Below are 27,309 nucleotides of genomic sequence, written 5' to 3'. Positions count from 1 at the left end.
ACATTGTTGTCGTGTGTCGTGCAGTCAATCATTTTCATGGCAGAGTCAACGGCAGTGGACACTGAAAAATAGGGTGGCTGTCCATACCATCCCGAAGCCCACCTCTCGAGCGGAGTGAAGGCGGACAAACTTGTGGTGGTATTCACGGGCGGAGATGTTTCCGTAGGATGGTTGCTGTCGCGATGGCGGGGCTACATGACCGGCCGAGGCGGCAAGGCACAACGTCAAGCCTCCGGTGATTGTCTGGGTTTTGGCGGTCATCACGCCCCATGGCCAAGTGGATCGCAGGCAAGCATCCAGCGTCGAAAGACTGGGGATGCCAGTATCTCGAGCAGATCGGTGTGCATTGGGCGTGGTCTGCTGACTTCAGCCTTGTCAGTGTGTGCACTAAATGCTGCTTATGGTCGTATAGCTCATCAAATTTGACCTTCGTTACTCCGTACTGCTCGTGTTGTCTGTCGCCTGAGTGGACTCAGAAGATGATGGTGATGATGATGATGATGATGATGATGATGATGATGATGATGGAATTCCCGACACCTCTGGATCATAATGCAGCTGCTATGACGTTAGCACGTGCATCGTCGACAACAGTGTACCTGAATGTTCCTGCAGCATCGACGGACACCATCCATCATGTGGAGCTGATCGCCAGTGCTCTTTAGCCAGTCACTGGCGGAGCTACCACCGATAAGCATGTGAGCCTCCTAAGCCAGACACTGATGATCCCTAGAGGACCACGAAAGTTGTTCAGCGAAGCCATTTTGGTTGGACCGACTGAAAGTCGTTTCGTACTCGGCCTCCACCTCGAACCCCCTGCGTCGAAGATCTTTGTTGTCAGTGTTTTCAGCACACCCTTCGTTTTCTGCGCACCTTTGCGGAGATTGCATCCGCTGTCATGGCTCAACGCTCATCATGAGGGCGATCGAAATAACGGGAAGTCGGCTGCCGCTGGCTCACCGCATGGTACACACCTTCGCTCCTCGTGTATGGAGATTGCGTGCGCAGTATATAGCAGTAAGCTACGGTCAAAGCAGCGCGCATCAGTCCATCCGTTGGAAGCCGACTGGAGAATAAGGCCGCAATAACTAAACTTTCGGCCGTTATGTAAGATCTGTTTCCCCATCAAGAATGAAAACATGACACAATTCCCAACGGCTTACTCTCTGCAGCCTTCTGCGTGTTCCAGCGTCGTGCCCAGCACTGTCCCTTATAGAAGGCATTGTGGCACATTTTCTCCACAGGCATCATAGGGCTGCGCAGATCCACCTCGTCCAACCATATGCCTCCACATCCAAGCCGCTTCGAGGTATCAACAGATCATGGATAGATATCGGAAGTGCCAAATTGTTGCCCTATCAGTGCTATCGATAGCGCTTGTCATGCAGTAAACGACAAGGTTCAGCATCCGGTTCACATCAGGCACCGTTCGCTCATGGGATGGCCCGTGTGACGATGTACTGTCGCATGGCGAGGTGCATACTATTTAGTATGTAGATTTACACTTTCGAAATGCGGAAATATCTTTTACGACGAGGGCGTCAATCATCTCTTAACGAGTAGGCGGGTCATCGTTACGATGACTAGGGTTGAGCGATCAGCTAATAGTCATCATCGCTGTCAGCATCGCCATCCCATCCCTCATCGTATTCTTCGGCGAGTACTTGCAAGCCATTGCAGAGTGCTTCTTTGTCTTCTAACCCTGTCAGTCGTTTGGCAATCTGCTCAACAGCTCGTATCTGTTCAGCAACAGCAGTGCTCGTAGTCAATCCCGCATAAACAGCAAGTTTGGCGGGGTGACGGTTTCCCACGTCAAATAATGACGCCGGAAAACTGTCAAGCAGCGGAAAGAGAATGGGTGCAATGAATCTAAGAGGCGTTAGCGTATCCACCGGCGTCTCGTATTGTGGTTGGCAGCTCATCGATTCGTCGAACCACAACTGTACAGGTGGCCACCACCACCGCAACACACCGTCACATCGCGTGTCTTGGACTTTCTCGGAGAGCAGCTCGAAGTGGAAATGCGCCATCAACGTACCTTTGCACTGATGGTCTTGGATTGAACCTGTCATGAGGATCATGATCATTATCTTCATGTACATTCCATTCCCCTCGGCAAGATTCCGCACGGCCGAAAATGTGCTCTTTTTTGCTAGTTCTATTAATATTTCGATAGTCTCGCGTGAAGACATCCATGTCGAAGTCAGCCAGGGTGCCGCAGTCTTCGCTCGTCCTTCGAGACGTCATCGAACCAGTCTTCTCTGCTTGCGCAGTCTCTTGCTGGACTTTGGCGGACAGGACGTCTGGGTTTGCGATACTTATACCAAACTTGGCTATGCGTTGCTTGCCCGTGCTATTGACAGTATTCTCAAGATCTTGGAGGGTGCCTCGACCGCCTACGGAGGTTCTTAATCGCGATGAGATGGTCATGCTTTCCAGGCCGGCAACCTGTAGAGCGGCGATGTGCCACGCAGACGTCGCTTCCATTAATAGATAATTGGGGATCTTGGCTGGGCTGTTCGATATCGGAATGTAAAGCGAAGATTGGTCGCCGAGTATCTGGAGTGATCGCGAGGCGTTCGCGACCTGCTGCAGTCTTCTTTCCTGTGATTCCTCGATCAACCTATGACGCAAAGAAATATCGATGGTGATCTTACTCGAGGTACAGCTAAATTCGCACCTTGGTCGCCTAATCCCCATGTCCATATGCTCAGCTTTCCATACTCATCTCGCAACCGTTCTAACCAGCCTGATGCCCATCCGCCCCAGGCGTCGTCAACCCCTGTGAAGATTTGTAGGCCTTGGATACCGTCACACTCTTCGGCAAATGGCCTCAGATCCCGGTCTACCAAATCGACTTCTCTTTCGAACTTCTCAAACAGCTCCATACCCACTTCCCAGTTTTCAAATGGCATTAATTTATCATTGACATCAAACTCTGATAATTGGACAATAGACTTTGGATGATAGTAAACGCGGCTGTAATCGGACCAATAGCGAACAGTAGAGGCACTCAATTGCGGTGGTGGTAGGCCAGCGTCCAGATGAACCTGATACTCGGATTGCGGAATCGTCTGTGTGGCACGCTGAACAATAGGTTTCGAGGGCCATACTCCAGGCTGGTCAATTAGACTTCTATCATCTTCCGGCTCATACAGAGCACTGATCTTTCTCATGCTCCCGAAGGCACCTTTCAAGTCGTATATCAGGGCTCTTGGCGTGAATGTATCGGAGCCATCAGGAGCGATGCCTGGGCGGAACGAAACGTCATGGTCGACGGGTGATTCCTCTTCTGGGGGATAGGTAAAGTACGACTCCTTGAGGACAGATCAGTATATGTACTATGTGCAGAATCGCAGCGGGGTTGCGCAGAAAGTATAAATGGTCTTCAGCCAATATTCGGCCTCCCACTCGAGACGCCGATGTCAGCACCAAGCATGCATGACAACGCCGAAATGGGTTAACTATGTTTCAACCTGAAAGCCAGCAAATGCGGAAGAGAGGAATGGAAACGATGATGCACTCACTTGCGTGTTCCAGTAGTGGGTTCCCAGATAGTTACTCTGTCGACCAAACTGAAGAGTGACAATCTCACGCATGTCGCCGTCGGGCTCGACACAAGCCAGTGCGCGTGCGAGGATCCGAGGATATCAGTACACGGTATGCAAGTAGTTAGGATTCATGAATGCGTGAGATTTGCTGTTGCGAGTGGGTGATGGGTGAAAAGTTCAGGTCGGTGATGTCAAGCCCACTTTGAGAATTGCCCCGCACGTGAGAGCGCAACCATCTGGGAACAGAAGGAGGGCACGAAGTAGTGGCAGTACCGGTGACGACGAAACATTGGTGTGGCACGTAGTAGTGCTTATAAGGATGGCATTCATGTGCTATCAACCTGCATCCAGGACAAACATGGATTTCTTGTTTTGCTTGCACCTCATTGTCGTAGCCATCCAGGTCGTGCTTGTCTCCTTGGCGCTTTGAATGCCGGTCTTTGGTTGAATTTCGACGGGCACCATGTTCAGCAAGGGAATGAGGAAGTGCAAGCTGATGGACCAGGAAGGGAATCATGATTTTCAGCCAGTTGCTGGTGAGTAGTGGATGGAGAGCAGGACCTGAGCGAGGGCGCATCGCAGTAGTAGGGATATAGATGGTGATGACGAGTGCTCAGAGTCACTGGCAATGATTGCGAAACTGGTCTCATATTCGGCCCTGTGCGCCTCTCAATTGAACAGATTTACCATCTTCCTCGTCCACGACCACGGTCACGCCAATCACTGCCACCGTCTCGATCTCCTCGTCCACCTCCGCCTCTCCCCCGGCCAAATCCTCCATCTCGATCCGGCGGTGCCTCGCCCCGTCTCCACTCTCCAGAGGGGACACCCCCACCGAGTCTACCATCATCGAATCTTCCTCCCCTATGCCCTCTCCCACCGTAGCCAAAGTCTCCACGGCCTCCAAAGCCGTTCTCCCGCCCTCTTCCGCCATAGGATCCAGGTGGAGGTCCTCTGCCAGGTCCAGAGAGTGGTGGCGGCGCGGCTGGCACACTACCGTCTGCCAGCGGCGGAAGTATGGCACAGGCAACATAGTCGCCTATAAGGAACTTTGCATCTGCCAGGGTCTTGTCTGGGTCGCCATCCAACTGCTTCAACGCTTTGGCAACATTCGAAGCATCTGTGCTATCCGTCTCGACATCTTCTTCTCCTGTACGTGCGCCTATGATGACCGATCCTATGTCGCGGGAAATGTAGCGCCCTGGTGCTCCGGGTCGATTTGCGCCTTGTATGTCGGGATATATGAGACGAAACGCAATGCGGGAGCCGGTGTAGGGTTGTGGTAGAAGACTTGGTACAGCGCTGAGGAGGAGCTTGCATAATTCACGCAAAGTGCAACTCTGCCATGTGTAGATTTGAACATTCGTAGGGAGGCGAGGGAGGGTTGGGTCGAATTCATCTAGTCTAGCACAGGATAATTTAGTGTCATGGACCTTGGACGAGCACAAAGAGGATAGAGCAGCAGTACCTGTGAAATGCGCCTTGCTTGAAGAACAGGCGCAACAAGAAAGGTGTCGTCGTTTGGCGATCAATCTTCGCGGGCGCTTGCGTAGCCATTTGATCTTCACCCGCGCTTCACCGGTACGTCAATTAGTCTTAGTTGGATGTAGCCAGTTTGGCCTTTGAAAACTTTCGAGCCTCAAGCCTCAAGCCTCAAAGCCTCTTTGTGCGGTCAGAAGAGTGTAAGGAGTGACGTAACGCATGTCTTTGTCAAAGGAGTGAGTGCAAGGTTACGCGACGCGACAAGCTCTCACCAGCCAACGTAGCGCCGCGCCTCGGCTAAACCAAGGTTCCGAATAGTGAATGTTGAATGTCGACCTCGCGACCTTCCTCCTCTCCACAACAAATCACCACACCAGCCGACCACCAACCCCATAGACACGACACGCATTATGGACTTTGCAAAGCTCATGTCCGCGCACATCAAAAAGGGCAAAGACACAGCAGCGCCCGAGCAGCCGACGGAGAAGAAGTACCTAAAGCGCAGCGAAATCGAGGCGCAACGGCAAGCACAATACCTTGCTGAGCAGGAAGCCGCAGACAAGGCGCGAAGGGAACGGTTGGAGAAGAAGAGGAAAGCCGAGGAAGCAGAGGAAGAGCGGGAAGCAGCGCGGCGGGAGAAGCGACAGCGACTAGCCGAGGAGTCGAGGCGGCTACGCGACGAGGAACAAGAGGCTGAGGAGAGGAAACGAAGAAAGCGATTGGGGCTCCCAGATCTCCCGCCAAAGAAGAAGGTCGGGAATGAGGAAGATGGCACGCCCGTGCCTGAAGAGGAAGACATGAACGAAGAGGAGCTCAAGGCCAAGTTGCGTGCTCTGGACGAACCCGCCGTCTTATTCGGCGAAACACACAAACAGCGTCTAAAACGCTACAAGAAGCGCGTCGGCGCAGACAGTCTGGCTGCCATCATGACGGACGGCCCCATCCCCACAACCCTCCGCCTCGTCCCCGGCAAAGACATGATCATCGACCCCAAGCTCCCAAAAGACAAAGAGGGAAAAGGCTTCCTCTTCCGCCAACTCGCAAGCTACTTCACCATGGTTCTCCAAGAATGGGACGCCACCCTCGCCGGCCGAGACCCCGAAGTCAAAGAAAGCTACCAGGGCAAACAAGCCTACGCCGCCATGGTCCAAGCCCGCGAGAACCTGCGCCCGCTCTTCAAGAAGCTCGAAAAAGGCGACTTGCCCGACAGCATCCTCGAGCCCATTATTGAAATCGTCTGTGCCGCCCAGCAAAGACGCTATGTCGATGCCAACGACGGTTACCTGCGCCTCAGCATCGGCAACGCCGCGTGGCCCATTGGTGTGACCATGGTGGGTATCCACGAGCGCAGTGCGCGTGAAAAACTGCACGAGAGCGATAAGAATGCGGCGCACATCATGAGCGATGAGATTACGAGGAAGTATTTGCAGAGTATCAAGAGGTGCTTGAGTTTTGCGCAGACGAGGTGGCCGCCGACGGATCAGTTACAGCTTATGGGGTGAAAAGGGGCAATTGTTTGGATTGACGTAGGGCATTGGCTTTTGGGTATGAAGCTGCTTGCATCTTTCAGGAATACTGGGGACGTTCAATCTCGTGCCGCTGGGTTTGTGTGAAGTTGTTGATGATTGGAAGTTTCAATACCAGTAACTACAGTCTATACGACAGCACAGGGCTGAAAAGAACCAAACTGCCAGACCGCCCTGTACGTTTGCATAGCGGCTCGTCCAGCGCTTCAAATTCCGGGTAGCCATTTTCATCATCCCTCCGACAGCGCCACGAGATGGCTCCCCGGTGCTACAGCCAGACAGCCATTCTGCGCATCCGCGTCCTCGAGCGCATACCAGGGGTTGCGCAGCGGCATGGTTGTTGTTATTCTGATTAGTCAATATCAGAAGAGAGGTCTGTCGTTATTGCTTGCCTTGCCGCCATCGGGCGCCAGCAGCTCATGCACAGCAAACCTCGAATCCAGGGTATCTGGATGCAGGGTTTGGGCGGCGGCATTGGGATTGTTGTCGTTATTCTGGTTATTGGACAGCAGTACGAAGAGAAGAAGTCCATCTCCGCCCCCCCTCTGACAGTCAAGACGTATTATACGAGCCTGGAACCCTCAGCAGATCTCGCGCACATGAAAAGGCTCCACTTCAGACCCAGCATTCGCACCAATCAACCCATGCCACACTACGACCAAGCATCCCGGTACACATCACATATAGCTACAGACAAACCCACCACAAATCACTAAGCAAACCCTCCTCCCAACTCTTCCACCCAACCTCATAGCACCCATCCATCTCCGCAAACTCCCCAACATGCGTCCTCCTCACGACCAGCCACCACACCTCCAACAATCCCACCATGAAGACCACGACATAATCCTCGCCCGACTAGACAATTACATACGCGCCTACCGCACCCGCAACCCCGACGAAATGATGAAATTCTACCACCCAGACAAACTCGTCTACTCAGACATAAGTACTTACCTCCCCCTCCATCACAACAACAACAACAACAAATAACCCCCTCCCCCCAGCCGCCAACCGCCACAACATGAGCCACGAAGAAGTAAAAGCAACATACGCCGAAACTTTTACACACTTCCACGACCTGGATATTCAAACTCTGTCTCTGCATGGCCATCGCGATTTCACGGCCTGGGAGTGGGAGATTAGGTGTAGGCCGGGGGTGGATGTTGAGACGGGGGGGAGGATGGGGCGGGAGGAGGCGGGGTTGAAGAGGGTGGTGGGGTGTACATTGATGTGGTGGGAGGGGGAGAGAATTGTGAGGAATCATGATTATGTGGTGGTTAGGGAGGGGTAGGGAAAAGGGGGAGGCTGTTAATGGGATGGTTGAGAAGGTTGGAATAGTTTGGTGGTGGAGGGATGGGGTCGGGGGGTGTTGGTGTTGGACTAAGCTAATGTTTTTGTTGCTATAAGACTATGGTAGATATATTCACTACGTCGTACTACACCGCATCCACTCCAAACACCCCCCACCAGCCAACTCATCCCCCAACCCAAGATACCAGTCCAATACAACACCCAGATTCGTACCAGCACGCATCTATTCAACCCATACCCTACAACTCCCAACTCCCAACTGCCAACTGCCAACCACAACCACAACCACAACCAGCACAACCAGTAAAAGCGCTCACTGCTACCGTACCTATACCTACCTAGGGAACTTAAATTAGTACTGAGTTACCAGTAGTATGGTGGGTAGTATGGTGAGTAGTATTGTGGCAAGAATCCGATAAAATACGACTGAGATGTCTGTTTAGGATAAAAGGGATACACAGACGGAGGGATACACAGACGGAGGAATACACAGACGGAGGGATACACAGACGGAGGGATACACAGACGGAGGAATACACAGACGGAGGAATACACAGGATAAAGGGTGTAGGGTACAAGTAGATATAAATACATGTGGATGTGGATATTCCAGTCATGCTGAGATTTCTCAGGTGTTGTTTGATATTCCCTGTGTCACAGTTTACCAGATTAGACGTGAAGAGACTGACTGGTGGTGACGACTCTTGGCCAACTAGTCTTCTAATATGTTAGATGAAATAAATAAAAAAGACATGTTGTGAATGATGAAGCTAATCCACATCTCATCACCATTGCCATCGCCATTATCATCACCATCACCGTCACCGTCAAAAAAATTTAAATTCAAATTTGAATATTGTATACATTCACCTCAAATACGTGATTGAAAAAAAAACCCCCAGCCCTCCCAGGGTTCAACTGCACCAAACCACATACCACACCAAACACCCCACCCATCTCAACCTCAACTCCCCACCCTACCCCCTCGTCCCCTCAATCGCCCTCTCCAACCCCACAATCCGCAAACTCTTCCCCCGTCCCAGCTTCCCCCGCATCAGTCCCGCCGCCGGAATCCGCTCATCATCCCAGTGGCGAAACACGGCCTTCATATCGCGCGGCACGCCCTCGAGCACGACCGTGGTGACGGGCAAAAAGGGGCGGTCTTCCTCCGAGACGGCAATCATGGCGTATTCCTGGGCGAAGAGGAGGGCGGTGCTAAAGGCCGGGGCCTGGGAGCGCGAGAGGGCGCCGACGATGCTGTGGAGTTGGTGTTAGCGGGGTTTGGGATGGCTGGATAGAATGGGGCGAGTAGTGGAGGGAATGGAGGGGGGAAGAAGGAGAGTGGGCGTGCGGATCAGCTGGAGTGCAAGAGGACAAACTTACATGTACATTTCGAAAAAAGCGTCCAGGACAAACACGCCCTCTGGCTCCAAATCTCGCTGGCTAAAGGGCATAATCTCCTTGACCGCCGTCTTGATGCTCACAGCGGGCGACTTGGGTGTAAGCGGCGTCTGCGGCCTCTGTTCAGCATGATTCGAATTCGTCGTCGTCGTCGAGGCCGCAATCGCAGCGCCGTTCCACGACGGCCTCCGCAACAGCGGTGCGAAAAAGGAGCTGCTCACCTGGAGTGCCGAGCCCCAGCCCCCGGTCTGGGCACTGCTCTGTTCGATCCTGTACAGGCGGACGCGGTACTTGTCGTTCGTGGCCTTGTAGCGCCAGTGGTCGGCGGATCGCGGGATCGCGGGACCCTTGGTGGGTGTGGGCGATGGTGAGAATATGGAGAGGAAAGATGAGGGTTCGCTGCCTTCGTCGATTTCGGTAAAGTCGCCCGTGGGCGCGAGATCCATGCCCATGAGACGTGCCCCCGAGAGCTCTTCGGCAGAGCAGCCGCGGCCCTTCCACAGGAACACTTTGCCAGAGGCAGTGGAGACGAGGTAGGGATATGCAGAACAAAGCGATTTGAGGGAGAAGTCGACTTCGTCAAACGCGAGATGGCCAAGGTGGCGACGTCCGCAGAGTACAAACTGTTTCGAGGAAGGGTTCGTGCCACGGCGAGTGATGACGATACCACCGAGCGCATCGAAGAAGTTGGGAGGTTCTTGACCCTGACGGAGTATCACGAGGTTGCCTTGGTTCTGGCGGGCGTGGTTCTTTGCGAACAGCTGGGCGTCTTCAATGTTGGGCTCTGGGACACCATTTCCTGCCCATAGATAGACGTCCGTGTGCTTTGCACCCTTGGCATCTTCATAAACGTGGGTGCAGAGGTACATGGACTCCTGGAATAGTACATGCTCTTCCTGTTGAGGAATGGAGGCGAGTTTGCCGTCTCCGTTCACTTCTTGAATCTGTTTGCGCAGAGTGCGGATCTTGCTTGCGGGTCCCAGACTAAACGGCGGCGACTTCAACACTTGCACAGTATCGATGTTGTCGGGAAGCTGTCCGTTCGTGACGGGAGACTCATCGAAGAACTCTGCAAACATGCCATCGTTCTTTTGTGGCTTGGCCGCTTGTGGGGATGCTGTAAATGGCTCCGATTGTGGTCGGTGGGCACTCGTTGGTGGTGACGCTGGATAATCTACAGGCGGCTGTGGGCTCGACTCTCGTGATCGTGATGCGACAAAACTTCCCAAGCTGCCCAGACTAAAGCCCAGACCCGTGGGCTTTGGCTTCGATGGCAGAGGCTTTGATGTAGCTGGAGACTGAGACATGGGTGTAGCAGGCGACTGTGGCTCTACTGGAGGGAACTTGGGCAGTGGCTTTTGTTCGTTGTCCGGCGATCTTACGAGTCCAGCATCTTCTATAGCGGCTTGCTCGTCGGCGCGCGTGGGCAACTTGATGGGTGACTTTGTCAGTGTAGGTACAGGAGATGAAGAAGCCGATTGTCGTCCCCATAGTGATGTCGCATTCTTGACAGAGGTGAACGTCGACTTTTCCGGCGAAGGCACATTCCTTGCTGGTGAGATGTCAATGTTGGGTGTACTAATCTCCTTGAGTGGTGTTGATTTTGGGCTTTCCGCAGCTGACTTTGTGGGCAAGGTAGGCAATGGACGAGAGAACCGGGAATGGTTCACCGCGGATGACGGTGATGGCGAAGGCGCCTTAGTCATCTCTATTGTCTTGGGTGCTGCAGATTTCTGAGGTGTGCCAAAAGAGCCAGACGACCTTCTGTCCACTTCTAGAGACGCTGGTTTCTTGGGGATGCCCGGTGAGCCTAGCTTTGGCGAACCGATGGAATCTGGACGTGATGACTTCTTCACCGACGCATGAGATCCCGAGACCCTGCGGTCCAGCTCACTAGACGTTGGTTTCTTGGGCAGCTCCGGTGTTGCTGCTTTCCCAAAGTTTCCCGATGCGATTCGGGGTGATTTAGCCGGCGTGGCTGGCTTCTCAGTCGACGACTGCCTGGCCGGCGTCCTGGTCACTGTGCTCTCCTCTGATTGTCCGTTAGTCTTGGAAAGCTCAGAACTGGGAAGAACATGCTCAGGCTTCACCGACGGCACTGCTGTGCTAGCAGCAGATGTTCTCTCTTCCGTCCTCTCCGGTGCAGCCGCGGTCTGCTTGGGTGCTCTCCTCTTTGGGCCACGGGCTCGTCCTTTGGTCATGTGTTGCAATTCCGGAGGGGGCCCAGACTTCTCCTCTTGCGCAGGCCGTGTGGGAGTTGTGTCTGCATCAGCACTTGATGTAGATCCCTTGGTCGCCATGGGAGGTGGTCCACGTGCAAGCATCCCGGCCAAGCCTGGATCAAAACGACCTGCCAGTTTGCCCGACACGGCTGGTGCCTTGGAAGCAAACAATGGAGCGGGCTGAGCAGACTTGTCTTCCACTGCAGGCTTGCTCAATGTCCGCAGGCTCTTCTTTCTGGCCAGAGCTTCGGGCGTAGGTTCCTCTTTTGGTGGAACAGAAGCCTTTGGTCCACTCTCGGCGCGGTTGAGAACGCCTCTCTTTGCAATGGCTTCGGGAGTGGGCATAATATCGGACGAGCTGCTCGACCTCTTCAGAACCGTACCCTCCTCCTTTGCCTTTTCGAGGATGACCGACTTCTTATGCCGGAGACTCTCTCTAAATTCATCGCGACGCTCAGAGGGCTTTGGGCCGCCTGTGACATTCAATGCATTCTTGCCTCGCATGATGTTGTCTTTGAGTGGATCTGGCGCAACGTAGTTCTTGGTCTCCGCCTTCCTGAGCTTGCCAAAGACGTTTGCGAGTTCATTCGTATCGTCGGTGGTCTTTGGGGCGCCACCTGCGGGCTGACGTGACTTGAGACCTGCTCTGAAGTTCTTTGGTGGGGTGACAGGTCGCGCTTTTGGCATCGCCAGACCCGTATCTTGAGCAAAGCGAGACGCCACCGGTCTCTCGGACAGAGATGGCGACGAGACCCTCGAGGTCAGCGACGGCTTGGAGGAATGCAAGGATGGAGACGAGTCTGTCTTTGGGGATGAAACCGTCTGCGTCTCAGGCATGTCCGCCTGAGCCTTGAACTGCTCCCGTGGAGAAGCCATCTCTTCCGAAGAAGAGGCCAGCTCTTTGTCAGAGGGCTTCGGTGGCGGTAGCATAGGCCTTAGCGTGGCCGAGGGATCTGCCAGCGTCTTTGCCCTCTCCCTCAACACTGTTCTGTCCCCCTCAGCCGCAGGCTCCTCCTTCTTTGGCGAGTCGGGCCTACGGAGACCCACGGGCTTCAATTGTATGTCCTTGATTGGCGAAGATGGTCGGCTGTTGCTCAAGGCGTCACCAGGCGAGCCTTGCAGCGGACTGCTCCTGCCCATGTCTATGCTGCCACGCTGCTGCTTGATGCGACTAATCTCCGCCATCCAGGCTGGTTGCGCAGGCGGCGGTGGCTGCTTCAACTTGGGCGAATCTGGCTTGCTGAGGGCGCTCTCGAGCCAGCTCGATTTTGTCGGGCTCCAGCGCTTGGAGGGACTGGGAGGAGAGGTGTCGTCTTGCGGTTGGTCCTTTTCGCTGAAGGTCGACGCTACGGATTTGCTTCGGCTGTGGCTATGGGCGGGCAGCGCAGGCTTGACGAATTCTCGAGGCGCGCGATCTTCGTCACGCGTGCCAGGCCGGGTGACGGTAGCGTTGCTGTGGCTCGAGGTAGGACGCGACGAGGGTTCGATGGAGTTGTCTCTGCTCAGCGTTGGCTTGTCCGCCTTGGACAGTGAGCCGTATCCTGCCATTGCACTCCCGCGGTTGCTCATTGTCGAGTTTTGTCTGGTCAAGCCTGGAGGTGTTGCCGTGCTCCAACGCTTGCTGACGCTGTCGCTGCGCTTGAGCATGGCACTCTGCACAAAACCTCCCATGCCCTTGGTGGGGGAAGTGGAGCGCTCACGCTCTGGCGAGATCCTCCCTTGCGTCGGCGACATGGCCATTCCACGCGTCGCACGCGAGTTGTCTGCCTCGTCTGGCATGGAGCCCGCTTCCGATGGCGGAGCAAACTTCTGCGAGTCGAGCAGGGGCAGGGCTGAGCCTCTCTTCGTGACCGGCTCGACATCGCCAGCAGATATGGAGGTGTTGGTGGAGAAGCGGTTGCTCAGCACAGTGCTCTCCCGCGCAGAGCCCCCACGCGAGCCCGGCGAACTCGAACGGGCGCTCTCAGGAGGCGGGCTGCTGACGTCAGGCTCGCGCGTGGAATCGCGGTCCCGTGACATGCCCGGCAGTGCTCGCCTGCCTGTTCCTGTCATGGAGCCGGCGTCGGATGCACTTTCCTCCTGGCTCTTCCTGTACGCCGCAGAACCAGCGCCACGGTCGGCTGTCTGGCGGAAGTAGGAAGCGTCTTTGGCGGAGAGCGAGGCAGCAATGGAGCCGCGAGAGATGGGGCGTTCGGGAGAGGCGGCTACGGAGCTGCGCGACATGGGGCGTTCAGGCGAAGCAGCTACAGAACCGCGCGAGATGGGCCGTTCAGGCGAAGCAGGCTCAGCAGCAGAGGCAGAGGCAAAGCCAGACGCAGAACCCGAGCTCCGGTCTGGCCGAGTGGGCGACATGGACAGCGGGCGACGAATGCTGCCAGACTGTGGTCTCTGTTTCCACGAGAGAGTGCCTGAGCGACCCAATGCGGCGGCGCTGCTGGCCACGGGCTTCTTGGGCTCCATGTCCTCGATCGTCGTGATGGTTTCATCCTTGTGTGGGGCGAGTTGTGGCGGCGGTGAGGATGTGAGGTCGTCGGCAGCAGCAGCAGTAGGCTCTCGGGGCGGGGCCATGGAGGGTGTGGGTGTGCTGGCAGCCTTTTCCTGCACGTCTCGCGGGGTGGGGGCGCGTGAGGAGCGAGGGGATTGCGGCGTATACGGTTTGTCGGGCGAGATGGAGCGCGCTCTTTCTGTTGTGGGTAGACTCGAGTTAGTTGGATGTATACAATACTTGAATGCAAAGGATGGTCGTGATCGTTTGCAGGCTCTGTGGTTCTCTTCTCTCACGAGCAACCACTATCTTCTGTGTACACACTGTCTGCCACTCACAGTACCTTGCATACAACATGTCATGGAAGATAGGTAGGCAGGCATGCATGTAGCAGGTAGAGTGGGAACAGTGGACCAAGTTGCCCATATCATCATCGACAACATCAAAAATCAACATCAGCAAACACCAACACCACCACCACCACCACCGCGACCATGACTGCCGCCACCACGACCACGACCACCGCTATGATTCAACGCACCTGCTCGGCGAGCCAGTCTCTCGCTACGGCCCTGGATCAACTCCTCCTCCAGTTTCTTCACCCGTTCAGCATCCTGCTGGTCCCGCTGCTCGCCCAGCTGGCGGATGCGCTGGACAAACTCGGAAGGATCCAAGTCGTCGGACATGATGGCCTCGGGGAGTCGGTGCTGGGAGACAAGGAAGGGCGGGCGGCGGGCGCAAAAGGAAGGGCTGAGGCTGCTCGGCAAGGCCAAAATGCAAATCCCGGACTGGTGGTCGCCCTACCCAAGGCCGGACGTCTGGAAAAGGTCGAGAAAGAAATGGGGGGGGGGTTATTTTCCTGCTTGGCTACCTCATTCCCTGGTCATGGTCGGGGCGCTACGTGCCCGGTTCCAAGAAAGCGAGGAGATGTGTTTCAGATGTGGTGTGTCTGTGTCTGTGTGTGTTCTGGTGTGCGTGCGAGTGTGCGTGTGTGGGCGTGTGTGCCCTGAAGCGTGGCGTAGACCGGAAAGAGAGGTGCAGGCGAATGGAGGGGCTGCCAACGAGCGTCATGGAATGGAAGATGGGGTGGGGGGGGGAGTCGAGAGGTAGGCAGAGAATGGCAAAGCCGAGTCAATGGTGTTTTTGTTTATGTTTTGCCCCCTCCCCATCGCTGACAAGCAGCAAAAGCTCCACAATTTCGTTCCACAGGTCCACTACACAGTACTACTCTACATATACTATGGTACATACTTTCCATGTCCACGTCTCGACCCAACCCTTGTTGTCAAGCCCATGCATGTACCGGTACCACCAGGTGATTTATTTGCAATGCATATACACACACACACTCTCTCTCTCTCTCTCTCTGTCTGTCTCTCTCTCCCTCTCTCTTTCTCCCTCACACACAACCCATGACAGTCCTCGACACAATCGACAATCAGTACAAGAACAGGCGGGCTTTGGCGTCCTGCACCACCCACTCCAACCCTTGGCGCAGATTCATGCCTGTAATGGCGCTGCACGGCATGATGTGCCACTTGTGTGTCGTGATGGCTTGCAGCCGGAGAGCCTAGGGAAAGCCAGACATTGATTAGCGATTCCCATTGGCTGAAACAGCGCCAACATTGTGCGCTTAGTCACCCACCTCGCGGACTTCGTCTTCCGTCATGGCGCCAGGGACATCGCTCTTGTTCTTGAAGACAAGCAGGCTGGCGCCCGAGAGTCGCTGCAGTCGTCACTATCAGCCTGCGTGGCCCCCATCTTTCATCGCGACTCATCCAGCAGCACACACCTCTTCTTGCAGCAGGCCTGCCAGCTCCTGTCGACAATCCTCGATGCGCTCGCGGTCCGTTGCATCCACCACCCAGATGAGCGTGTCTGTCTTTTCAAAGTAGTTTTTCCAGTAGGTTCGCAGCGTCTTTTGGCCGCCAACATCCCCTGCGAAAGTGTTGGTAAGTCATGCGTTTTGTGCTGCAAGGAAAGAAAAGCGAGGGAGAGGGAAAGGATGGGTGTACAGATGTTCAGCTTGTATCTTGTTCTCGTCAGCCAACTGTCCCCGTGTGCCAGTGAGCTCAAGGCTCAAGGCTCACAGCGCAGACGTCACCTACCCATCGTATTCAATCGTCTTGATGATGAATCCCAAGGTAGGACTGACGGTATTCACATCCTCGTTCATAATCTGCTTTACTATCGTCGTCTTCCCTGCATTATCCAGTCCTCTACACTGCCATTTAGCTCAAAACACTACCACCACACCCACACCCACACCCATGCATCCATGAACACCTACAGCATCAGGATCCTCATTTCCTTGTCCTTGAGGCGCGCTTTCCTCAATATCGAGAGCATTGTGGTGTTGGCTGTTGTGCTGTGGCAGTTTGCTCTTACATTCTTTCGCGCTCAGCCGTCTGTCCACCGCTTGTCCCTGTGGAGCTAACTTAGCCGAGTTCCCAGGTTCGGCTAGACTTTCCCTGAACGCCATGCATCATCATCATCATCATCACCACCACACGTTCGACTTGTCAACACCAACTTTTTTTCTGTTTTGGCCAATATTCGAAGAAAGACGTGGACAGACTATGACTTGTGAGACATGATTGTTGGCTTTGACACCGAGAGGAGACCTGTATCATCTGATGGTCGACGCAGTGAGTGATACGGACATCATCTCCACCAAGTGTCATCCCTTGTTTTTTTTGGGGGGGGGAGGGGGTCCAACTGCTACTTCTATTCACACTTTATCCTCCTGTTTGACCAAAAAAAAACTGGCAGAGTTGTGCGGAGAAGCAAGCCACGGCTACGCATGATTGCTGCCGTCAACACACCGACTGACCAGGCACGCCTGCCCCAGTCAACACAAGCCGTCAGTGAACTCAACCCAGTTGAGGTGCATACCTGCACCCCTCACCGTACTCTCGCAGGCAGCCATTTCCATGTGACATAGTTTTCTCTCCTCGTGCCATGCATTTCCGTGCTGGCCATATAAGATGCCTTGCAGAGAGAGGCCTGCTTCTTCTTGTGCTTCTCGTTCTTCTTCTTCTTTTTCTTCTTCTTCTTCTTCTTCTTCTTCTTCTTCTTCTTCTTCTTCTTCTTCTTCTTCTTCTTCTTTCTCTTCTGCCGTGACTTGCACCTTCCTCCTCTTCCACTCTCGAGGCTTGCCACCTCATTCAAATGGTACAAGAGAAGCAGCCATCATGAGCAGAGACATGTACTTGTGTGCGCGCAGCTCCATGCCAGCGCCACCCATGTCCATCCTACAGCCTACACGAGCGAGTCCTGGACGGGGAGCAAAGGATACACTCGAGACGATGACATTGCAACACAAGGCATCGCCTGAACATTCAGCGGTAAGTAATCTCACCTGCCAACAGCCGCACTTGTACCGACTGTTCCCCGCCTCTCTCACCTCCGTACTTCACAAACCCCCCTCTCACCTCGTCACTGACGCACAGTGCACAATACCACGGACAATCAGAGCTGACCCACAACACAAAGGCCAACGGCCGCAAGAAGGTCAAGTGGGCTCCCTTTGCCGACGAGTCTGCCATTGACAAACCCGTCCACAATAGCTGGCTCGAAAAGGTCCAAGGCTCGAGTCACCAGACACGTGACAGGGCAACCACCTCCCGCTCACCCATCCACGCTAAGCCATCCGTACCTTCCCAACTCTCGCTTCTGAACTTGCCTTCTCACACAAACTCTGCTACCTATCTCAACCCACCGAACAAGAACAAGTCGCGCAGGAGGAAGAAGCCTGCCAAACAAAGCAAGATGAGTACGCCAGCACCCACGGCGGGCGCCGTGTCGATTCCACCACACCTGCGCCGCCGCAATGCTGAGCTTGCGGCCCAAAAAGCTGCCGAAGCAGCAGGCGCAACGGCAAATGCTGCAGCAGTCTCAGCAGAGAAGAAAGGAGATGCTACCGTTGACTCTGTGGATGCCAAAGCTTCAGCAGAGGCTTCCGAATCCAACAACTCAAAGGCTGCTCAGAATACCCCGCTTCACTCGTCTTCGTAAGTACTTTCGTCTCATGTCTTGAACACTGGTTGCCGTTCTTCTCGAGGCGATTTGAATGAGCAAGCATGGATGGCTAACTTCATCATAGTCTTGCGACCAAGCAGCCCTCGAAGTCACCCCCATCTCCGCCTACTACAGCGCAGGGTTCGGACAAGGTGGAGACGGCCAAGTGGACGACCTCTATCAAGCCTCGACAGCCTGTTAAAGCCATAGAGGACACTTGTCCAACCTTTGTTCCGCCAGTTCAGACCGTCAAGCATTCGTGGGCAGCCTGCTCGACGGTGAATGCGACCAAGAAAGCCGAGGATTCGTGGGCACCCTACTCGACGGCAAATGTGCTCAGGAGAGCTGAGGAATCGCGGGCAGCCTGTGCCAAGGCAAACGTGACGAAAAAGGTCGAGTTTGGAGGTTGGGACGAACCAGATTCTCCACCAAATGCCCCGCGCCGAATTGGCACAATACCCTGGGCACGTGTACCTAAGCAGCCCTACAAGCAATACCAGTGGCCAAAGGCGAGGGACATGAAGCATGCTTCCCCCGGGAGCGACAGTGATGGCGGTGTTGTTGTTGACACTGGCTTCAAGTCGGACAGTAACGGGGATGCCGACTACGATGTCAAGAAGCTGCTAGACTGGAAGGGTGACTGGCTACCTGCCCCAGAGACATGGGCTTACCGCAAAGGGTACTCTGATCGCCACTTCACCGAACATATTGACAAGTGGATCAACATCAATCCAGACTTCTACCGGCCCATGCCAATTCAAGAGCCCGCTTTCAGTGGCAGGAAAACTGTGGGTGGAGCTGAGGCCGAGTATATCGTGGGCAAGACCGAGGCTGGTGCGAACGAGTACAATGAGCTGGTTCCCCGTAAATGGATCAACACGCGCGTTGAGCATAAGACGCTTCGTGAGTACTGGACAGACATGCCAAAGAAGGCGCCTGAAGCTCTGCCCGACTGCGACATCACGGCTACTCCTCCTTGGTGGGAACGCTACACGGACCCATCCAGTTGTTTTATTACCAGTCTGGCCATGCCCGAAGCCAAGATGAATATGTTTGACGAGGAGAATCCGATTATAGAGACCAAGTTAGCTTGCGTCGAGGACAAGCTTACGGCGATTTTTGCGAGACGCAAGGCCAGGTACAACAGGACCATGGTAAAGCGCAGTCGTCCGGTGCCTGAGTCGGAGGATTTGGGGCCTCCAGTGGTGAGTAGGGGCATCGATCCAATGATGAATGTCTACTTTCGCCCCGTTCAGCCCGCTGATGTTCGAGGCATTGCTGTGAGTCTTCCTTTGCTCGTCTGCATACGATTAATAGGCTGACATTTTGCAGGAAATATACAATTACTATGTCGAGAGGACCATCTTCGCCAACGAATTCGATGGGCGTAGAGAGGATCAAATTCGCCGTCGCGTTGACGATGTCACTAGGGCTGGCCTACCCTTCCTGGTTGCCATCGTCAAAGGCCAACAGGCTCACGATCCTGCTGGACACGTTAGCGAAAAGATTGTCGGGTTCATTAGTCTAGACGACTTTGTCGACCAGTCCAGCATGTTCCGTTTCACCTTCGACATGGAGCTCTACGTCCACCCTGGCTTTGTTCAGAAGCGCATAGCCAAGTGCCTGCTTGACAAGCTCCTGGAGATTACCGACACGACGTACAAGCCGCGTGAAGGCTACGACTACAGGAACGATTCCGAGTACCTCAAGACAGGCCATGGGAGGGTCATCAAGACCATTCTCCTCAATGTACACCACGAGAGTGGAGAGGATTTCGAGTGGCAGACCAAGTTTCTCAACGACTTTGGCTTTGTGCGCTGTGGTCGTATGCCGGGCATTGGCTACAAGCTTGGCCAGGTTGTTGACGTCTCGATCTTCTCCTATCATACTTCTGAGGTGATTAATGCTTCGGGTAAGCCGTCGGTTCGATTGGAGCGTATTTGAGAAGCTGTGGTGATTAGAATTTGGGGTGTCGTTGCGAGTGCATAGGTTAACGCATGAAAGGTCTCGCCGTTGGACATGGCATTCATCACTGATCTATCTTGACTTTGATTACATGACCTACGACGATGATTCCGACCGTGGCTGTGGCTGCATGTGGCCTGTCTGCTGTTGTCAAAGGTGTTCTCACCCTTAATATTTTGCTGTTTTACTTTGGTTTGCAAGACTACTTGGAATCGGCGAGACGGTGTCTACGGTACTCGACAAGACTATCTTACCCGCACTCGACGAGAGACTGTCCTACCAGTACTCGTGTCCATCATCCCCTGTGCCTCCCCCTTGCATCAGCGCGACACGACTGCCTGCTTCATCAAATATTTTTGCCGAAGCAAGCACCAATGTCCGCTAGCTATCTGGGGCGGCAAGAGTCTAGCAAACAAGAATGTGTTTTTGTTTATTTGCTGACTTGTCTCTATTTTCCTTTTGCGAGTTTTACTTTCTGTCCCACGCGAGCTTCGAGATTTTCCTCTGTCGAGCTCAGTGGGGTAGATGATGTTTTAGAGATATCGTGGCTGGCTTGATGGATAGAGGTCCGAAGCGTGGAGAGATGCGCTAATACATGTGTGTTTGCTGTTGAGTGTTTGGGGATGCGTTTTCTAGTGTGCTGTGATGTTGGTGATGTTGGTGATGTGGTGATGTGTAATGTTTTTCTGGCATCGTGAGCTTGGTTCTATGGGGATTTGGGTGGGGGTCCTGGGGGAGAGTTGGATGGAAGATTATGTGAATGATGGGTGGATGGTTGAGTGGATTGAGCAGTTCTTTTACTTTTGCTGTCCCGTATGAACTTGAGTATCTTGTACGCTGGCAATCTCCCACCCAACCTTGACTATTCAGGGCAGGACGATAGCCATGAATGTGTCGTCAACATGGGAGTTTGTTGGTTGTTGGTCAGATGGATAGATACCGGGAAGTAAGTAGGTAAGTGAGAAACAGATGTGAAGAGTCTGGAAGCACACTGTCTGACTTCCACCTCCCACCTGTCACCTCTTACCCCAAGCCCATCATTCCACCCCTCCCAAAACCGGCCTTAATACGGCCACGGCACCACCGTGGGGTGGGGCGTGGAGTGGAGCCCCGACTGAAAAAAGGGGTCTGGACAAAAAGTCCGGAGGCCCGGGGGAGGCCGCGCCGCCATGTGAAAATTTCCTATTTTCCGAGGGTTTGTTTTCATGGGGCAGGTGGGAGGGAGGTGTAGGCTGGGGTTTTTGTGCGAGTTGGGCTGGTGGTGGGGGAGGTGTTGGGAGGGGGATGAGGATGGGTTTTGAGGACTGTGAGGGATGGGCTGGGAAGACAAGAGAAAGAGAAAACACATCCCTTTCAACCTTTCAGGCTGCAAAAACGCGCAGACAAAGTCACTAGATGATTCCACAAAAAAAAAACAGGACATGTATGTGCTAGTATGTATGTATGCACCTAAACATGTACAACACAGTCTGCTAAGCCGCCGTATTACAGCCGCTCAGCCAAACACCTCGGTTCTCTGAACGGACTGCAGTATCCGACGATGAGGAGGGCCCAAATGCAGTGTGTAATGTGATTATATTGTCCTAGTCTTAGAAGAATGGGAGCTATCAAGAGTCACACGTGACCAAGGCATTCATGACACCGCACAAACGAGCAAAGAAACTTGAGAAAGAAATCTTTCCTCCCTGGAAAGATGACCTAAGTGCACGAAGCCCGATTACTCCCAGCCGCGGGACGAGAACACGGGTTATACGTCTTCGAACAGGATTTTTGCTGGTACGGGCATGGTCAGTATGGTTTTTGCGCGTAGGTCATGTAATTACGATGTCGTATATACAGTGTACGCGGGTGGAGGGGGTTACTAACTGAATCGCACTGCCATCTTTGAGTTCCCTGTGCACACCAACCGGGGGTGCCAGACCTATGGGTGCAGTGCTGGAGTGGGTTAGCTGGCTGTGTGGAGAGGTGGAGTGGACGAGTGGATAAACATACGACGTCAGGTATTGCGCCAGCACGAGGGGCTACTACGCCGGCGGCGCAGGCGCTGGAAAGGCAGAGGATGATGGAGGTTGTGGATAGTTTCATGGTGGTGGTGGTGGTGTTTGAAAGGATGGATACGAGTTAAGTAGGTATGTCTGAGAGAAAAGCTGTCAATCGATCCCGTATCCAAGTATCAACAGCACGAAATGGCAGCAATTTGTATACACCCACCAGCGTCTCCGTACACCACCGGCCCGACCATTAATGCCCCTGCGCAATCAAGCATCTACACGGTTAGCCTGAAATAACACACAGTACAGCAAACCAAGAACTCGTTGGTAGAGATCAGATGTACAGGGGCGCAGGCGTCTTGGCTTGCCACTCGTGTGAGTTCCCTCATCACGGTCGGCCGCTTGGTGTTTGAGGAAAGAGGCCTGGATACGAGTCAGTCGTGCGTTTATTCAGGGTGTGTCTCGCCATGGACAGGGCAGGGCAGGGCAGGTTGGGAACGGGGGTTTGCGGCAGGGGAAACGGATGGATATAGATGCTGCAAATGGCAGGACTTGACATCATTTTTCTTATACAAAACACCACGCCGTACGGTACACAAGCAGGCAGAGGAGAAGATGTATGCGAACTAGTATTGGATGCCAGAACCATGTCTCGCGCCTACGGTACTACCGCTATTTTCCTTGGCAAACTGCCCTAAGATTTGGATTTGTCAGTCAGCGACTCACTACTTCTACTAGACTACCACTGTACCTCGTGTTAGCTCTCCATGCCTATACTCCGTACGGAAGGTATACTTGAAACACACATACCCATTCCGGAACCTCCGCCGCATATATGCCATATACAACTGAGGGCACGAGAACCCTTAGCAGCGACAGGTGCTAAACACGGCTGGCGGGAATAAAGATTGTAGCTAGTTTTGTGCTGGTGAAGCTGAGATGTGTGGGTAGTGTTGCTGAAGGGTCTGGGGTGGTGTAGATGGGGCTTGGTAGAGATGAAGATGGTGAAGCTGATGTGGATGGGGTGATGATGTCATCAATGTACCGGTATATGAAACAGGAAAGTTTACAGAACACAGCATCCGCACGGAATGTTTCCATGTGGCCTGTGGGCTGTCGTATGTAAAGTACCATACACTTACCGGTACTATACGTCATCACCACAACATCCACAATAACTTCCGCAATACAGTACAGCCGCCCCATTACACTTTAGCGCTCCTCAAAACAGCCCACCATAGCTCCCACACAACCCGATAGAGAACTCTACCCACCGATGAGCTAAGCTCCCGTACCGGGCCTCTTCAGACTTGGAGTGGGGGCGTGCGGCATGCTCGGCATTGGACGGGAACCTCAGCATACAGACTACACGGTAGTCAGGCTAGTTTATCCGGTAACGTTTAGGGGAGAAGCAGGATCACTGTTGTCGTTTACCGTAGTCGATTGGTTTTGCGCAGCAGGTTTGTGCGGGCCGATAGGTTATGTACGGTACCCATCATGATCCATACCAAACGGTACCATGCCATACTGTACTATGCAAGAACAGAAACGATATTGCTGAAGCGCTTGCTTAGTGCATATTATCACGCTAGTTGCGGGACGCTGTCTATCGCTATGGATTCTTGTTTCCGGAGGAAGGTTTGATGGGTACAACGGTCTCAGCTTTTGCGCAGGCGTAGAGTGTGGTGTGATATGGTATTGTATGGTACCTATAGCAATGTTACGTTACCATATGATGGGTAATGAAAACCAGTATTGGAGAGGCAGACTCATGTGCTGAACTTTGAGATGGCGAGTTTTTTGATTTGCAGAATGAGGGTGAGAGGATTAGGGTCAGCGGGTGTGGTAGTGGATACGATGATTATCTGATGGGATGATGATGAATTCACAGGTACAGGTTCTGCTGCAACACTTCCTCGAAGAGTAACCTTGGCCATAGTCCACAGAAACAACCGTTTGTATTCAATTGCTCCACTGAAGTATCTTTCGTTTGGGCTGCATCAGGTAGGATTGCCCAGAGTCCTGGTCATAGGTGTAATAATTTAAAACACGCTGCCCTTTTCCTACGACTTTGGTAGGTGCAGCAGCAAGACGAATCGCTGATAACAACGAGAAGATGGGGTCTCCCAAGAGATATATGGTAAAGACGTTGTTGCATTGTGGTGATGCTGTATCAACATGGTAGACAATTACAATGAACCTGGCCAAGTCGCACAGCCTCACGACACTGCAATCCAATCCCTCTCGATACACGCCCCAGGCATCGCAATTAATGTCTCAACAAGTCTTGAACAGTTCTGATACCTTGGACCACTCGGACCCTGCCAGACGCCACGATATAGCATTCTAGTGGCATGTAGCCGGATCGTGTGCTTCGCCTGGAGGGAGTTCACATGGATTGCCTGTTTTTGTACACTTGTGCTCCTGATTTCATTAGCGTTATCCTGCATGTACATGTAAACAATGAATACTAACCTCCATGCACTGCCATATTGCCTCTCGGTCTGGATATTTCTTATCGACCTTAGCACAATAGCCAGGGTACCCCATTGGATCAGACCGGCAGAACTAAATTCTGTCAGTTGTCTATGTCTATAATGTATAGTATGGATGAACACACAATCGATATTTCCTGAGCAAGGCAAGCGCTAGAGAGGCAGAGAAGAATCAGGCCTGCAAACGTCTTCATGTTGGCGATGTTTGAACTTTGAAGAATTGATAGGTGTAGGAGTGAGTGAGAACGATTGTTGAATTGTGCCCACCAGCATAGCATGGTCGGATACTGGGCACGTAATATATTTTGACAGATATCGGCCCGGACCCAGCCCCTTGCCCAATTAAATGGGTCAAACACGAGGACATGTGCACGCATAAGGCTAACAAATATAAGGTGTTTAGGCTTGTTCTGAAACAAGCGTATCTAAAACAGGTAACACTGCTAAACAATTGATCATGGGGCGTTTGGTGAGGAGATTTTGATATCAATATCTAACTTGACACCCGTCTGAAGCATCGTAGCCAATGCCCAAGCCGAGCTTAAACGGTCCTAGCTTAAATTAGAGCTCACCAGTCTTGACGATATAGTACCAGTAGGCTTACTAGGTGCATTTGGCAGGTTTTTTTTGTGTATGAAAGATCATAACATTGATTCTTGTCCTTTTTACTCCGTACACGCGTAACCCTAAATTTATTAGCATGAGGTTGCATGCACAGATGCAGTGGATACTAACCTTCACGCACTCATATATCATGGGAGTATGCAATTCCATACCAGTCATCGCGAATTGAGCACAAGTACCCCGCCCACTAAATCCTCCGTCTTTGGAACATTCCTAGACTCTGTCAGTCCTCCATGTCTGTAAGGTATGGTGTAGATAAAAACACAGAACATGTTTCCTGGGCAACGCAAGCGCTAGAGAGGCAGAGAACTATCAGGCCTACAACTGTTTTCATATTGGCAATCTTCAAGGATTATCAGGTCTAGGAGAGAGTAAGGAGAATGATTGCTGAATTGTGCCTCCTGGCGGAGAGTAGGACAAGGGTATATACCCAATAGATCTCATCAAGAATCGGCCTGCAGAAAGCTCCCCTACTTGATTGAGCGGCCACATAGGTGGTTATGCTCACCCATAAGTCTGCTCAATATGTAGTAGCCACCTTGACCAGACTTGAGCAGTCCCGACATCTGGGTTCACATAGAGTTTGCCAGGCTCCATGATACGTATGGTATAGTATTCTAGTAACACATGGCTTCACTATCTCTTCCTGGACTCGTTGGGGGATCAAATTTATGGTCTGTCTCTTTACAAGTATGGTTCCGATTCTATTAGCATGATGTTGTATGCAGTAAGTTGATAAGATACATTAACACTCATGCAGGGGTGTGATATGCCTCCAGATTGATCCGTGGTATGGACAGAGTATTCAACACAAACACCAGGCCCAGAATTGGTTAGTTGGCATAGCTAAGCAGGTTAGTCCTCCATGTCTACAAGGTATAGATGAAACACACAGATTCTGGCTTGGCTTGAGCAGTGGAAGCACTGGAAAGGCAGAGGAGAACCAAGCCTACAGCAGTTTATATATTGGCGATCTTAATAGGATTGATAGATATTACAATACATGCAGGAGTGAGTGATGAGGACAATCAGTGATGAAAAATGGGGTAAGATTTTATACTAGATAGGGAGTGTCAGAGCAGTGAGGGTAAGAGATCTCATACGATGGCACACAAGGGCTTGTGAACAACGGTACCGGTAATAGGCAAAGGCCAGATTTATTACGTAATAGTACCCATTAGGCTTCGGTCCGTACAAAATCATCCTCGATCGAGCGACCGTATACGTGGTGGATGGGGTTAATCTACAACGGACGCAATCAACTGCTCAATGGTCGATCGTAGGAGTTCAGTAGACGAGATGTTGAAGTCAAAACTTGCAAAGAATACTGGCTTGTATCTGTCAAAAGACCCGTATTTAGCACAGGACAATGTAGTGTGCGTGGTATGTTTTGCATAGAGGGCACAGCGGTGGACTCCACATGTTGCTGTTTTCCGTATGACAGCCGACCTCTTGTTGATCGACGAAAAGGCCCACCATTCATGATGACTATGATGATCAGTGATCAGTGATCAGACTCAGACTTCGGAAGAAGCCAGTTTCATTGTCTCAAAGTCAGCATGAATCCACTTTATTCATTGGACGTCGCTTTTGGCGGGCTTCCGGCTCTGCCAGAGTGTTAGGCCATAGTGTCTAGCGACTCCCACTGCGGCCAAATCAGCAGAAAGGTGCGTGTAATCCATCGAAGATGCACCGTCTTGACTACTAACATGTTCACCGGAGCGTCCGAGGGCAGAGCGGTCAAGCGTTTGTGGTACTTAGAAACCGATTGTATGTATACAAGGGGCAACCACCGACTTCACACCTATCTATGATATGCATTGCATCTCCCAGGCATAAGCCCAATGTAACGCTGCCAAGATTAGCATCTAGTAAAATTAGAGGCCTCAAAGGGACTAAAGCGTGTTGCGCATCCACGGCGTCGCTGCGAAGATCGCCCCCTCCAACGTTACTTTGGCAGCCAAACTTTAAATGAACAACATGAGGTATGGTATACCGGCATTAGATTCTACCTACAGTAAAGTTAGGCCAAAGCAGCATGACATGATGGAAATTTTGAAAAATCTGGTGTGACGCTGATCGTCCCAGCTCACCATGTTAGACGTACCGCATGGCTCCCCTATTGGAATACTGTCCTCGTACCATGCGTGGCCGTCGCAGTTAAAAAGGTTTACGGGGGAGACAAGGAATACCGTATGAGTTTAATTTAAGAACGACAAAGCCTAATCATCGT

At 52.7% G+C, this 27,309-nt stretch overlaps 12 protein-coding genes across 12 annotated transcripts; 6 read left to right on the top strand and 6 right to left on the bottom strand.

The window, feature by feature from the left end:
• Window positions 1-269: 269 nt before the first annotated feature.
• Window positions 270-665, top strand: IAQ61_005336 (uncharacterized protein; the record flags this gene model as incomplete). The annotated part of the gene is made up of 1 exon (XM_066096757.1): window positions 270-665. The coding sequence occupies one exon, from the start codon at window positions 270-272 to the stop codon at window positions 663-665; it is 396 nt and encodes a 131-aa protein (XP_065953452.1).
• A 57-nt stretch (window positions 666-722) lies between these two features.
• Window positions 723-1,374, top strand: IAQ61_005335 (uncharacterized protein; the record flags this gene model as incomplete). Its single annotated transcript, XM_066096756.1, has 3 exons — window positions 723-966; window positions 1,038-1,107; window positions 1,173-1,374. 3 exons carry the CDS (start codon window positions 723-725, stop codon window positions 1,372-1,374), a joined length of 516 nt encoding a protein of 171 aa, XP_065953451.1.
• Window positions 1,375-1,601: 227 nt separating this feature from the next.
• Window positions 1,602-3,599, bottom strand: DML1 (mtDNA inheritance, partitioning of the mitochondrial organelle; the record flags this gene model as incomplete). The annotated part of the gene is made up of 4 exons (XM_003837596.2): window positions 1,602-1,869; window positions 2,039-2,604; window positions 2,658-3,317; window positions 3,528-3,599. 4 exons carry the CDS (start codon window positions 3,597-3,599, stop codon window positions 1,602-1,604), a joined length of 1,566 nt encoding a protein of 521 aa, XP_003837644.2.
• Window positions 3,600-3,672: 73 nt separating this feature from the next.
• On the bottom strand, window positions 3,673-4,068 carry IAQ61_005333 (uncharacterized protein; the record flags this gene model as incomplete). Its single annotated transcript, XM_066096755.1, has 1 exon — window positions 3,673-4,068. One exon carries the CDS (start codon window positions 4,066-4,068, stop codon window positions 3,673-3,675), a length of 396 nt encoding a protein of 131 aa, XP_065953450.1.
• A 166-nt stretch (window positions 4,069-4,234) lies between these two features.
• Window positions 4,235-5,267, bottom strand: IAQ61_005332 (uncharacterized protein; the record flags this gene model as incomplete). The annotated part of the gene is made up of 2 exons (XM_066096754.1): window positions 5,020-5,267; window positions 4,235-4,955 (listed from the first exon to the last, which is right to left on the bottom strand). The coding sequence occupies exons 1-2, from the start codon at window positions 5,106-5,108 to the stop codon at window positions 4,235-4,237; spliced, it is 810 nt and encodes a 269-aa protein (XP_065953449.1). The 5' UTR covers window positions 5,109-5,267.
• A 176-nt stretch (window positions 5,268-5,443) lies between these two features.
• Window positions 5,444-6,535, top strand: IAQ61_005331 (uncharacterized protein; the record flags this gene model as incomplete). The annotated part of the gene is made up of 1 exon (XM_003837597.1): window positions 5,444-6,535. One exon carries the CDS (start codon window positions 5,444-5,446, stop codon window positions 6,533-6,535), a length of 1,092 nt encoding a protein of 363 aa, XP_003837645.1.
• An 807-nt stretch (window positions 6,536-7,342) lies between these two features.
• On the top strand, window positions 7,343-7,853 carry IAQ61_005330 (uncharacterized protein; the record flags this gene model as incomplete). The annotated part of the gene is made up of 2 exons (XM_003837598.2): window positions 7,343-7,508; window positions 7,567-7,853. 2 exons carry the CDS (start codon window positions 7,343-7,345, stop codon window positions 7,851-7,853), a joined length of 453 nt encoding a protein of 150 aa, XP_003837646.2.
• A 119-nt stretch (window positions 7,854-7,972) lies between these two features.
• Window positions 7,973-8,215, top strand: IAQ61_005329 (uncharacterized protein; the record flags this gene model as incomplete). The annotated part of the gene is made up of 1 exon (XM_066096753.1): window positions 7,973-8,215. The coding sequence occupies one exon, from the start codon at window positions 7,973-7,975 to the stop codon at window positions 8,213-8,215; it is 243 nt and encodes an 80-aa protein (XP_065953448.1).
• Window positions 8,216-8,825: 610 nt separating this feature from the next.
• IAQ61_005328 (uncharacterized protein) lies at window positions 8,826-14,667 on the bottom strand (the record flags this gene model as incomplete). The annotated part of the gene is made up of 3 exons (XM_003837599.2): window positions 8,826-9,130; window positions 9,257-14,180; window positions 14,523-14,667. 3 exons carry the CDS (start codon window positions 14,665-14,667, stop codon window positions 8,851-8,853), a joined length of 5,349 nt encoding a protein of 1,782 aa, XP_003837647.2. The 3' UTR covers window positions 8,826-8,850.
• A 752-nt stretch (window positions 14,668-15,419) lies between these two features.
• Window positions 15,420-16,330, bottom strand: IAQ61_005327 (uncharacterized protein; the record flags this gene model as incomplete). The annotated part of the gene is made up of 6 exons (XM_003837600.2): window positions 15,420-15,551; window positions 15,627-15,707; window positions 15,774-15,919; window positions 15,997-16,013; window positions 16,090-16,200; window positions 16,272-16,330. The coding sequence occupies 6 exons, from the start codon at window positions 16,328-16,330 to the stop codon at window positions 15,420-15,422; spliced, it is 546 nt and encodes a 181-aa protein (XP_003837648.2).
• A 736-nt stretch (window positions 16,331-17,066) lies between these two features.
• IAQ61_005326 (uncharacterized protein) lies at window positions 17,067-19,945 on the top strand (the record flags this gene model as incomplete). Its single annotated transcript, XM_003837601.2, has 4 exons — window positions 17,067-17,328; window positions 17,477-17,994; window positions 18,087-19,281; window positions 19,334-19,945. The coding sequence occupies exons 1-4, from the start codon at window positions 17,176-17,178 to the stop codon at window positions 19,943-19,945; spliced, it is 2,478 nt and encodes an 825-aa protein (XP_003837649.1). The 5' UTR covers window positions 17,067-17,175.
• A 3,781-nt stretch (window positions 19,946-23,726) lies between these two features.
• IAQ61_005325 (uncharacterized protein) lies at window positions 23,727-24,662 on the bottom strand (the record flags this gene model as incomplete). Its single annotated transcript, XM_066096752.1, has 3 exons — window positions 24,576-24,662; window positions 24,262-24,525; window positions 23,727-23,952 (listed from the first exon to the last, which is right to left on the bottom strand). The coding sequence occupies exons 1-3, from the start codon at window positions 24,644-24,646 to the stop codon at window positions 23,727-23,729; spliced, it is 561 nt and encodes a 186-aa protein (XP_065953447.1). The 5' UTR covers window positions 24,647-24,662.
• Between the last annotated feature and the right edge of the window lie 2,647 nt (window positions 24,663-27,309).

Source organism: Plenodomus lingam (genome assembly GCF_022343315.1).
Source record: "Plenodomus lingam strain CAN1 chromosome Unknown contig_21, whole genome shotgun sequence".
NCBI classification, from domain to species: domain Eukaryota; kingdom Fungi; phylum Ascomycota; class Dothideomycetes; order Pleosporales; family Leptosphaeriaceae; genus Plenodomus; species Plenodomus lingam.
This window is presented reverse-complemented; position numbering and strand designations above follow the sequence as displayed.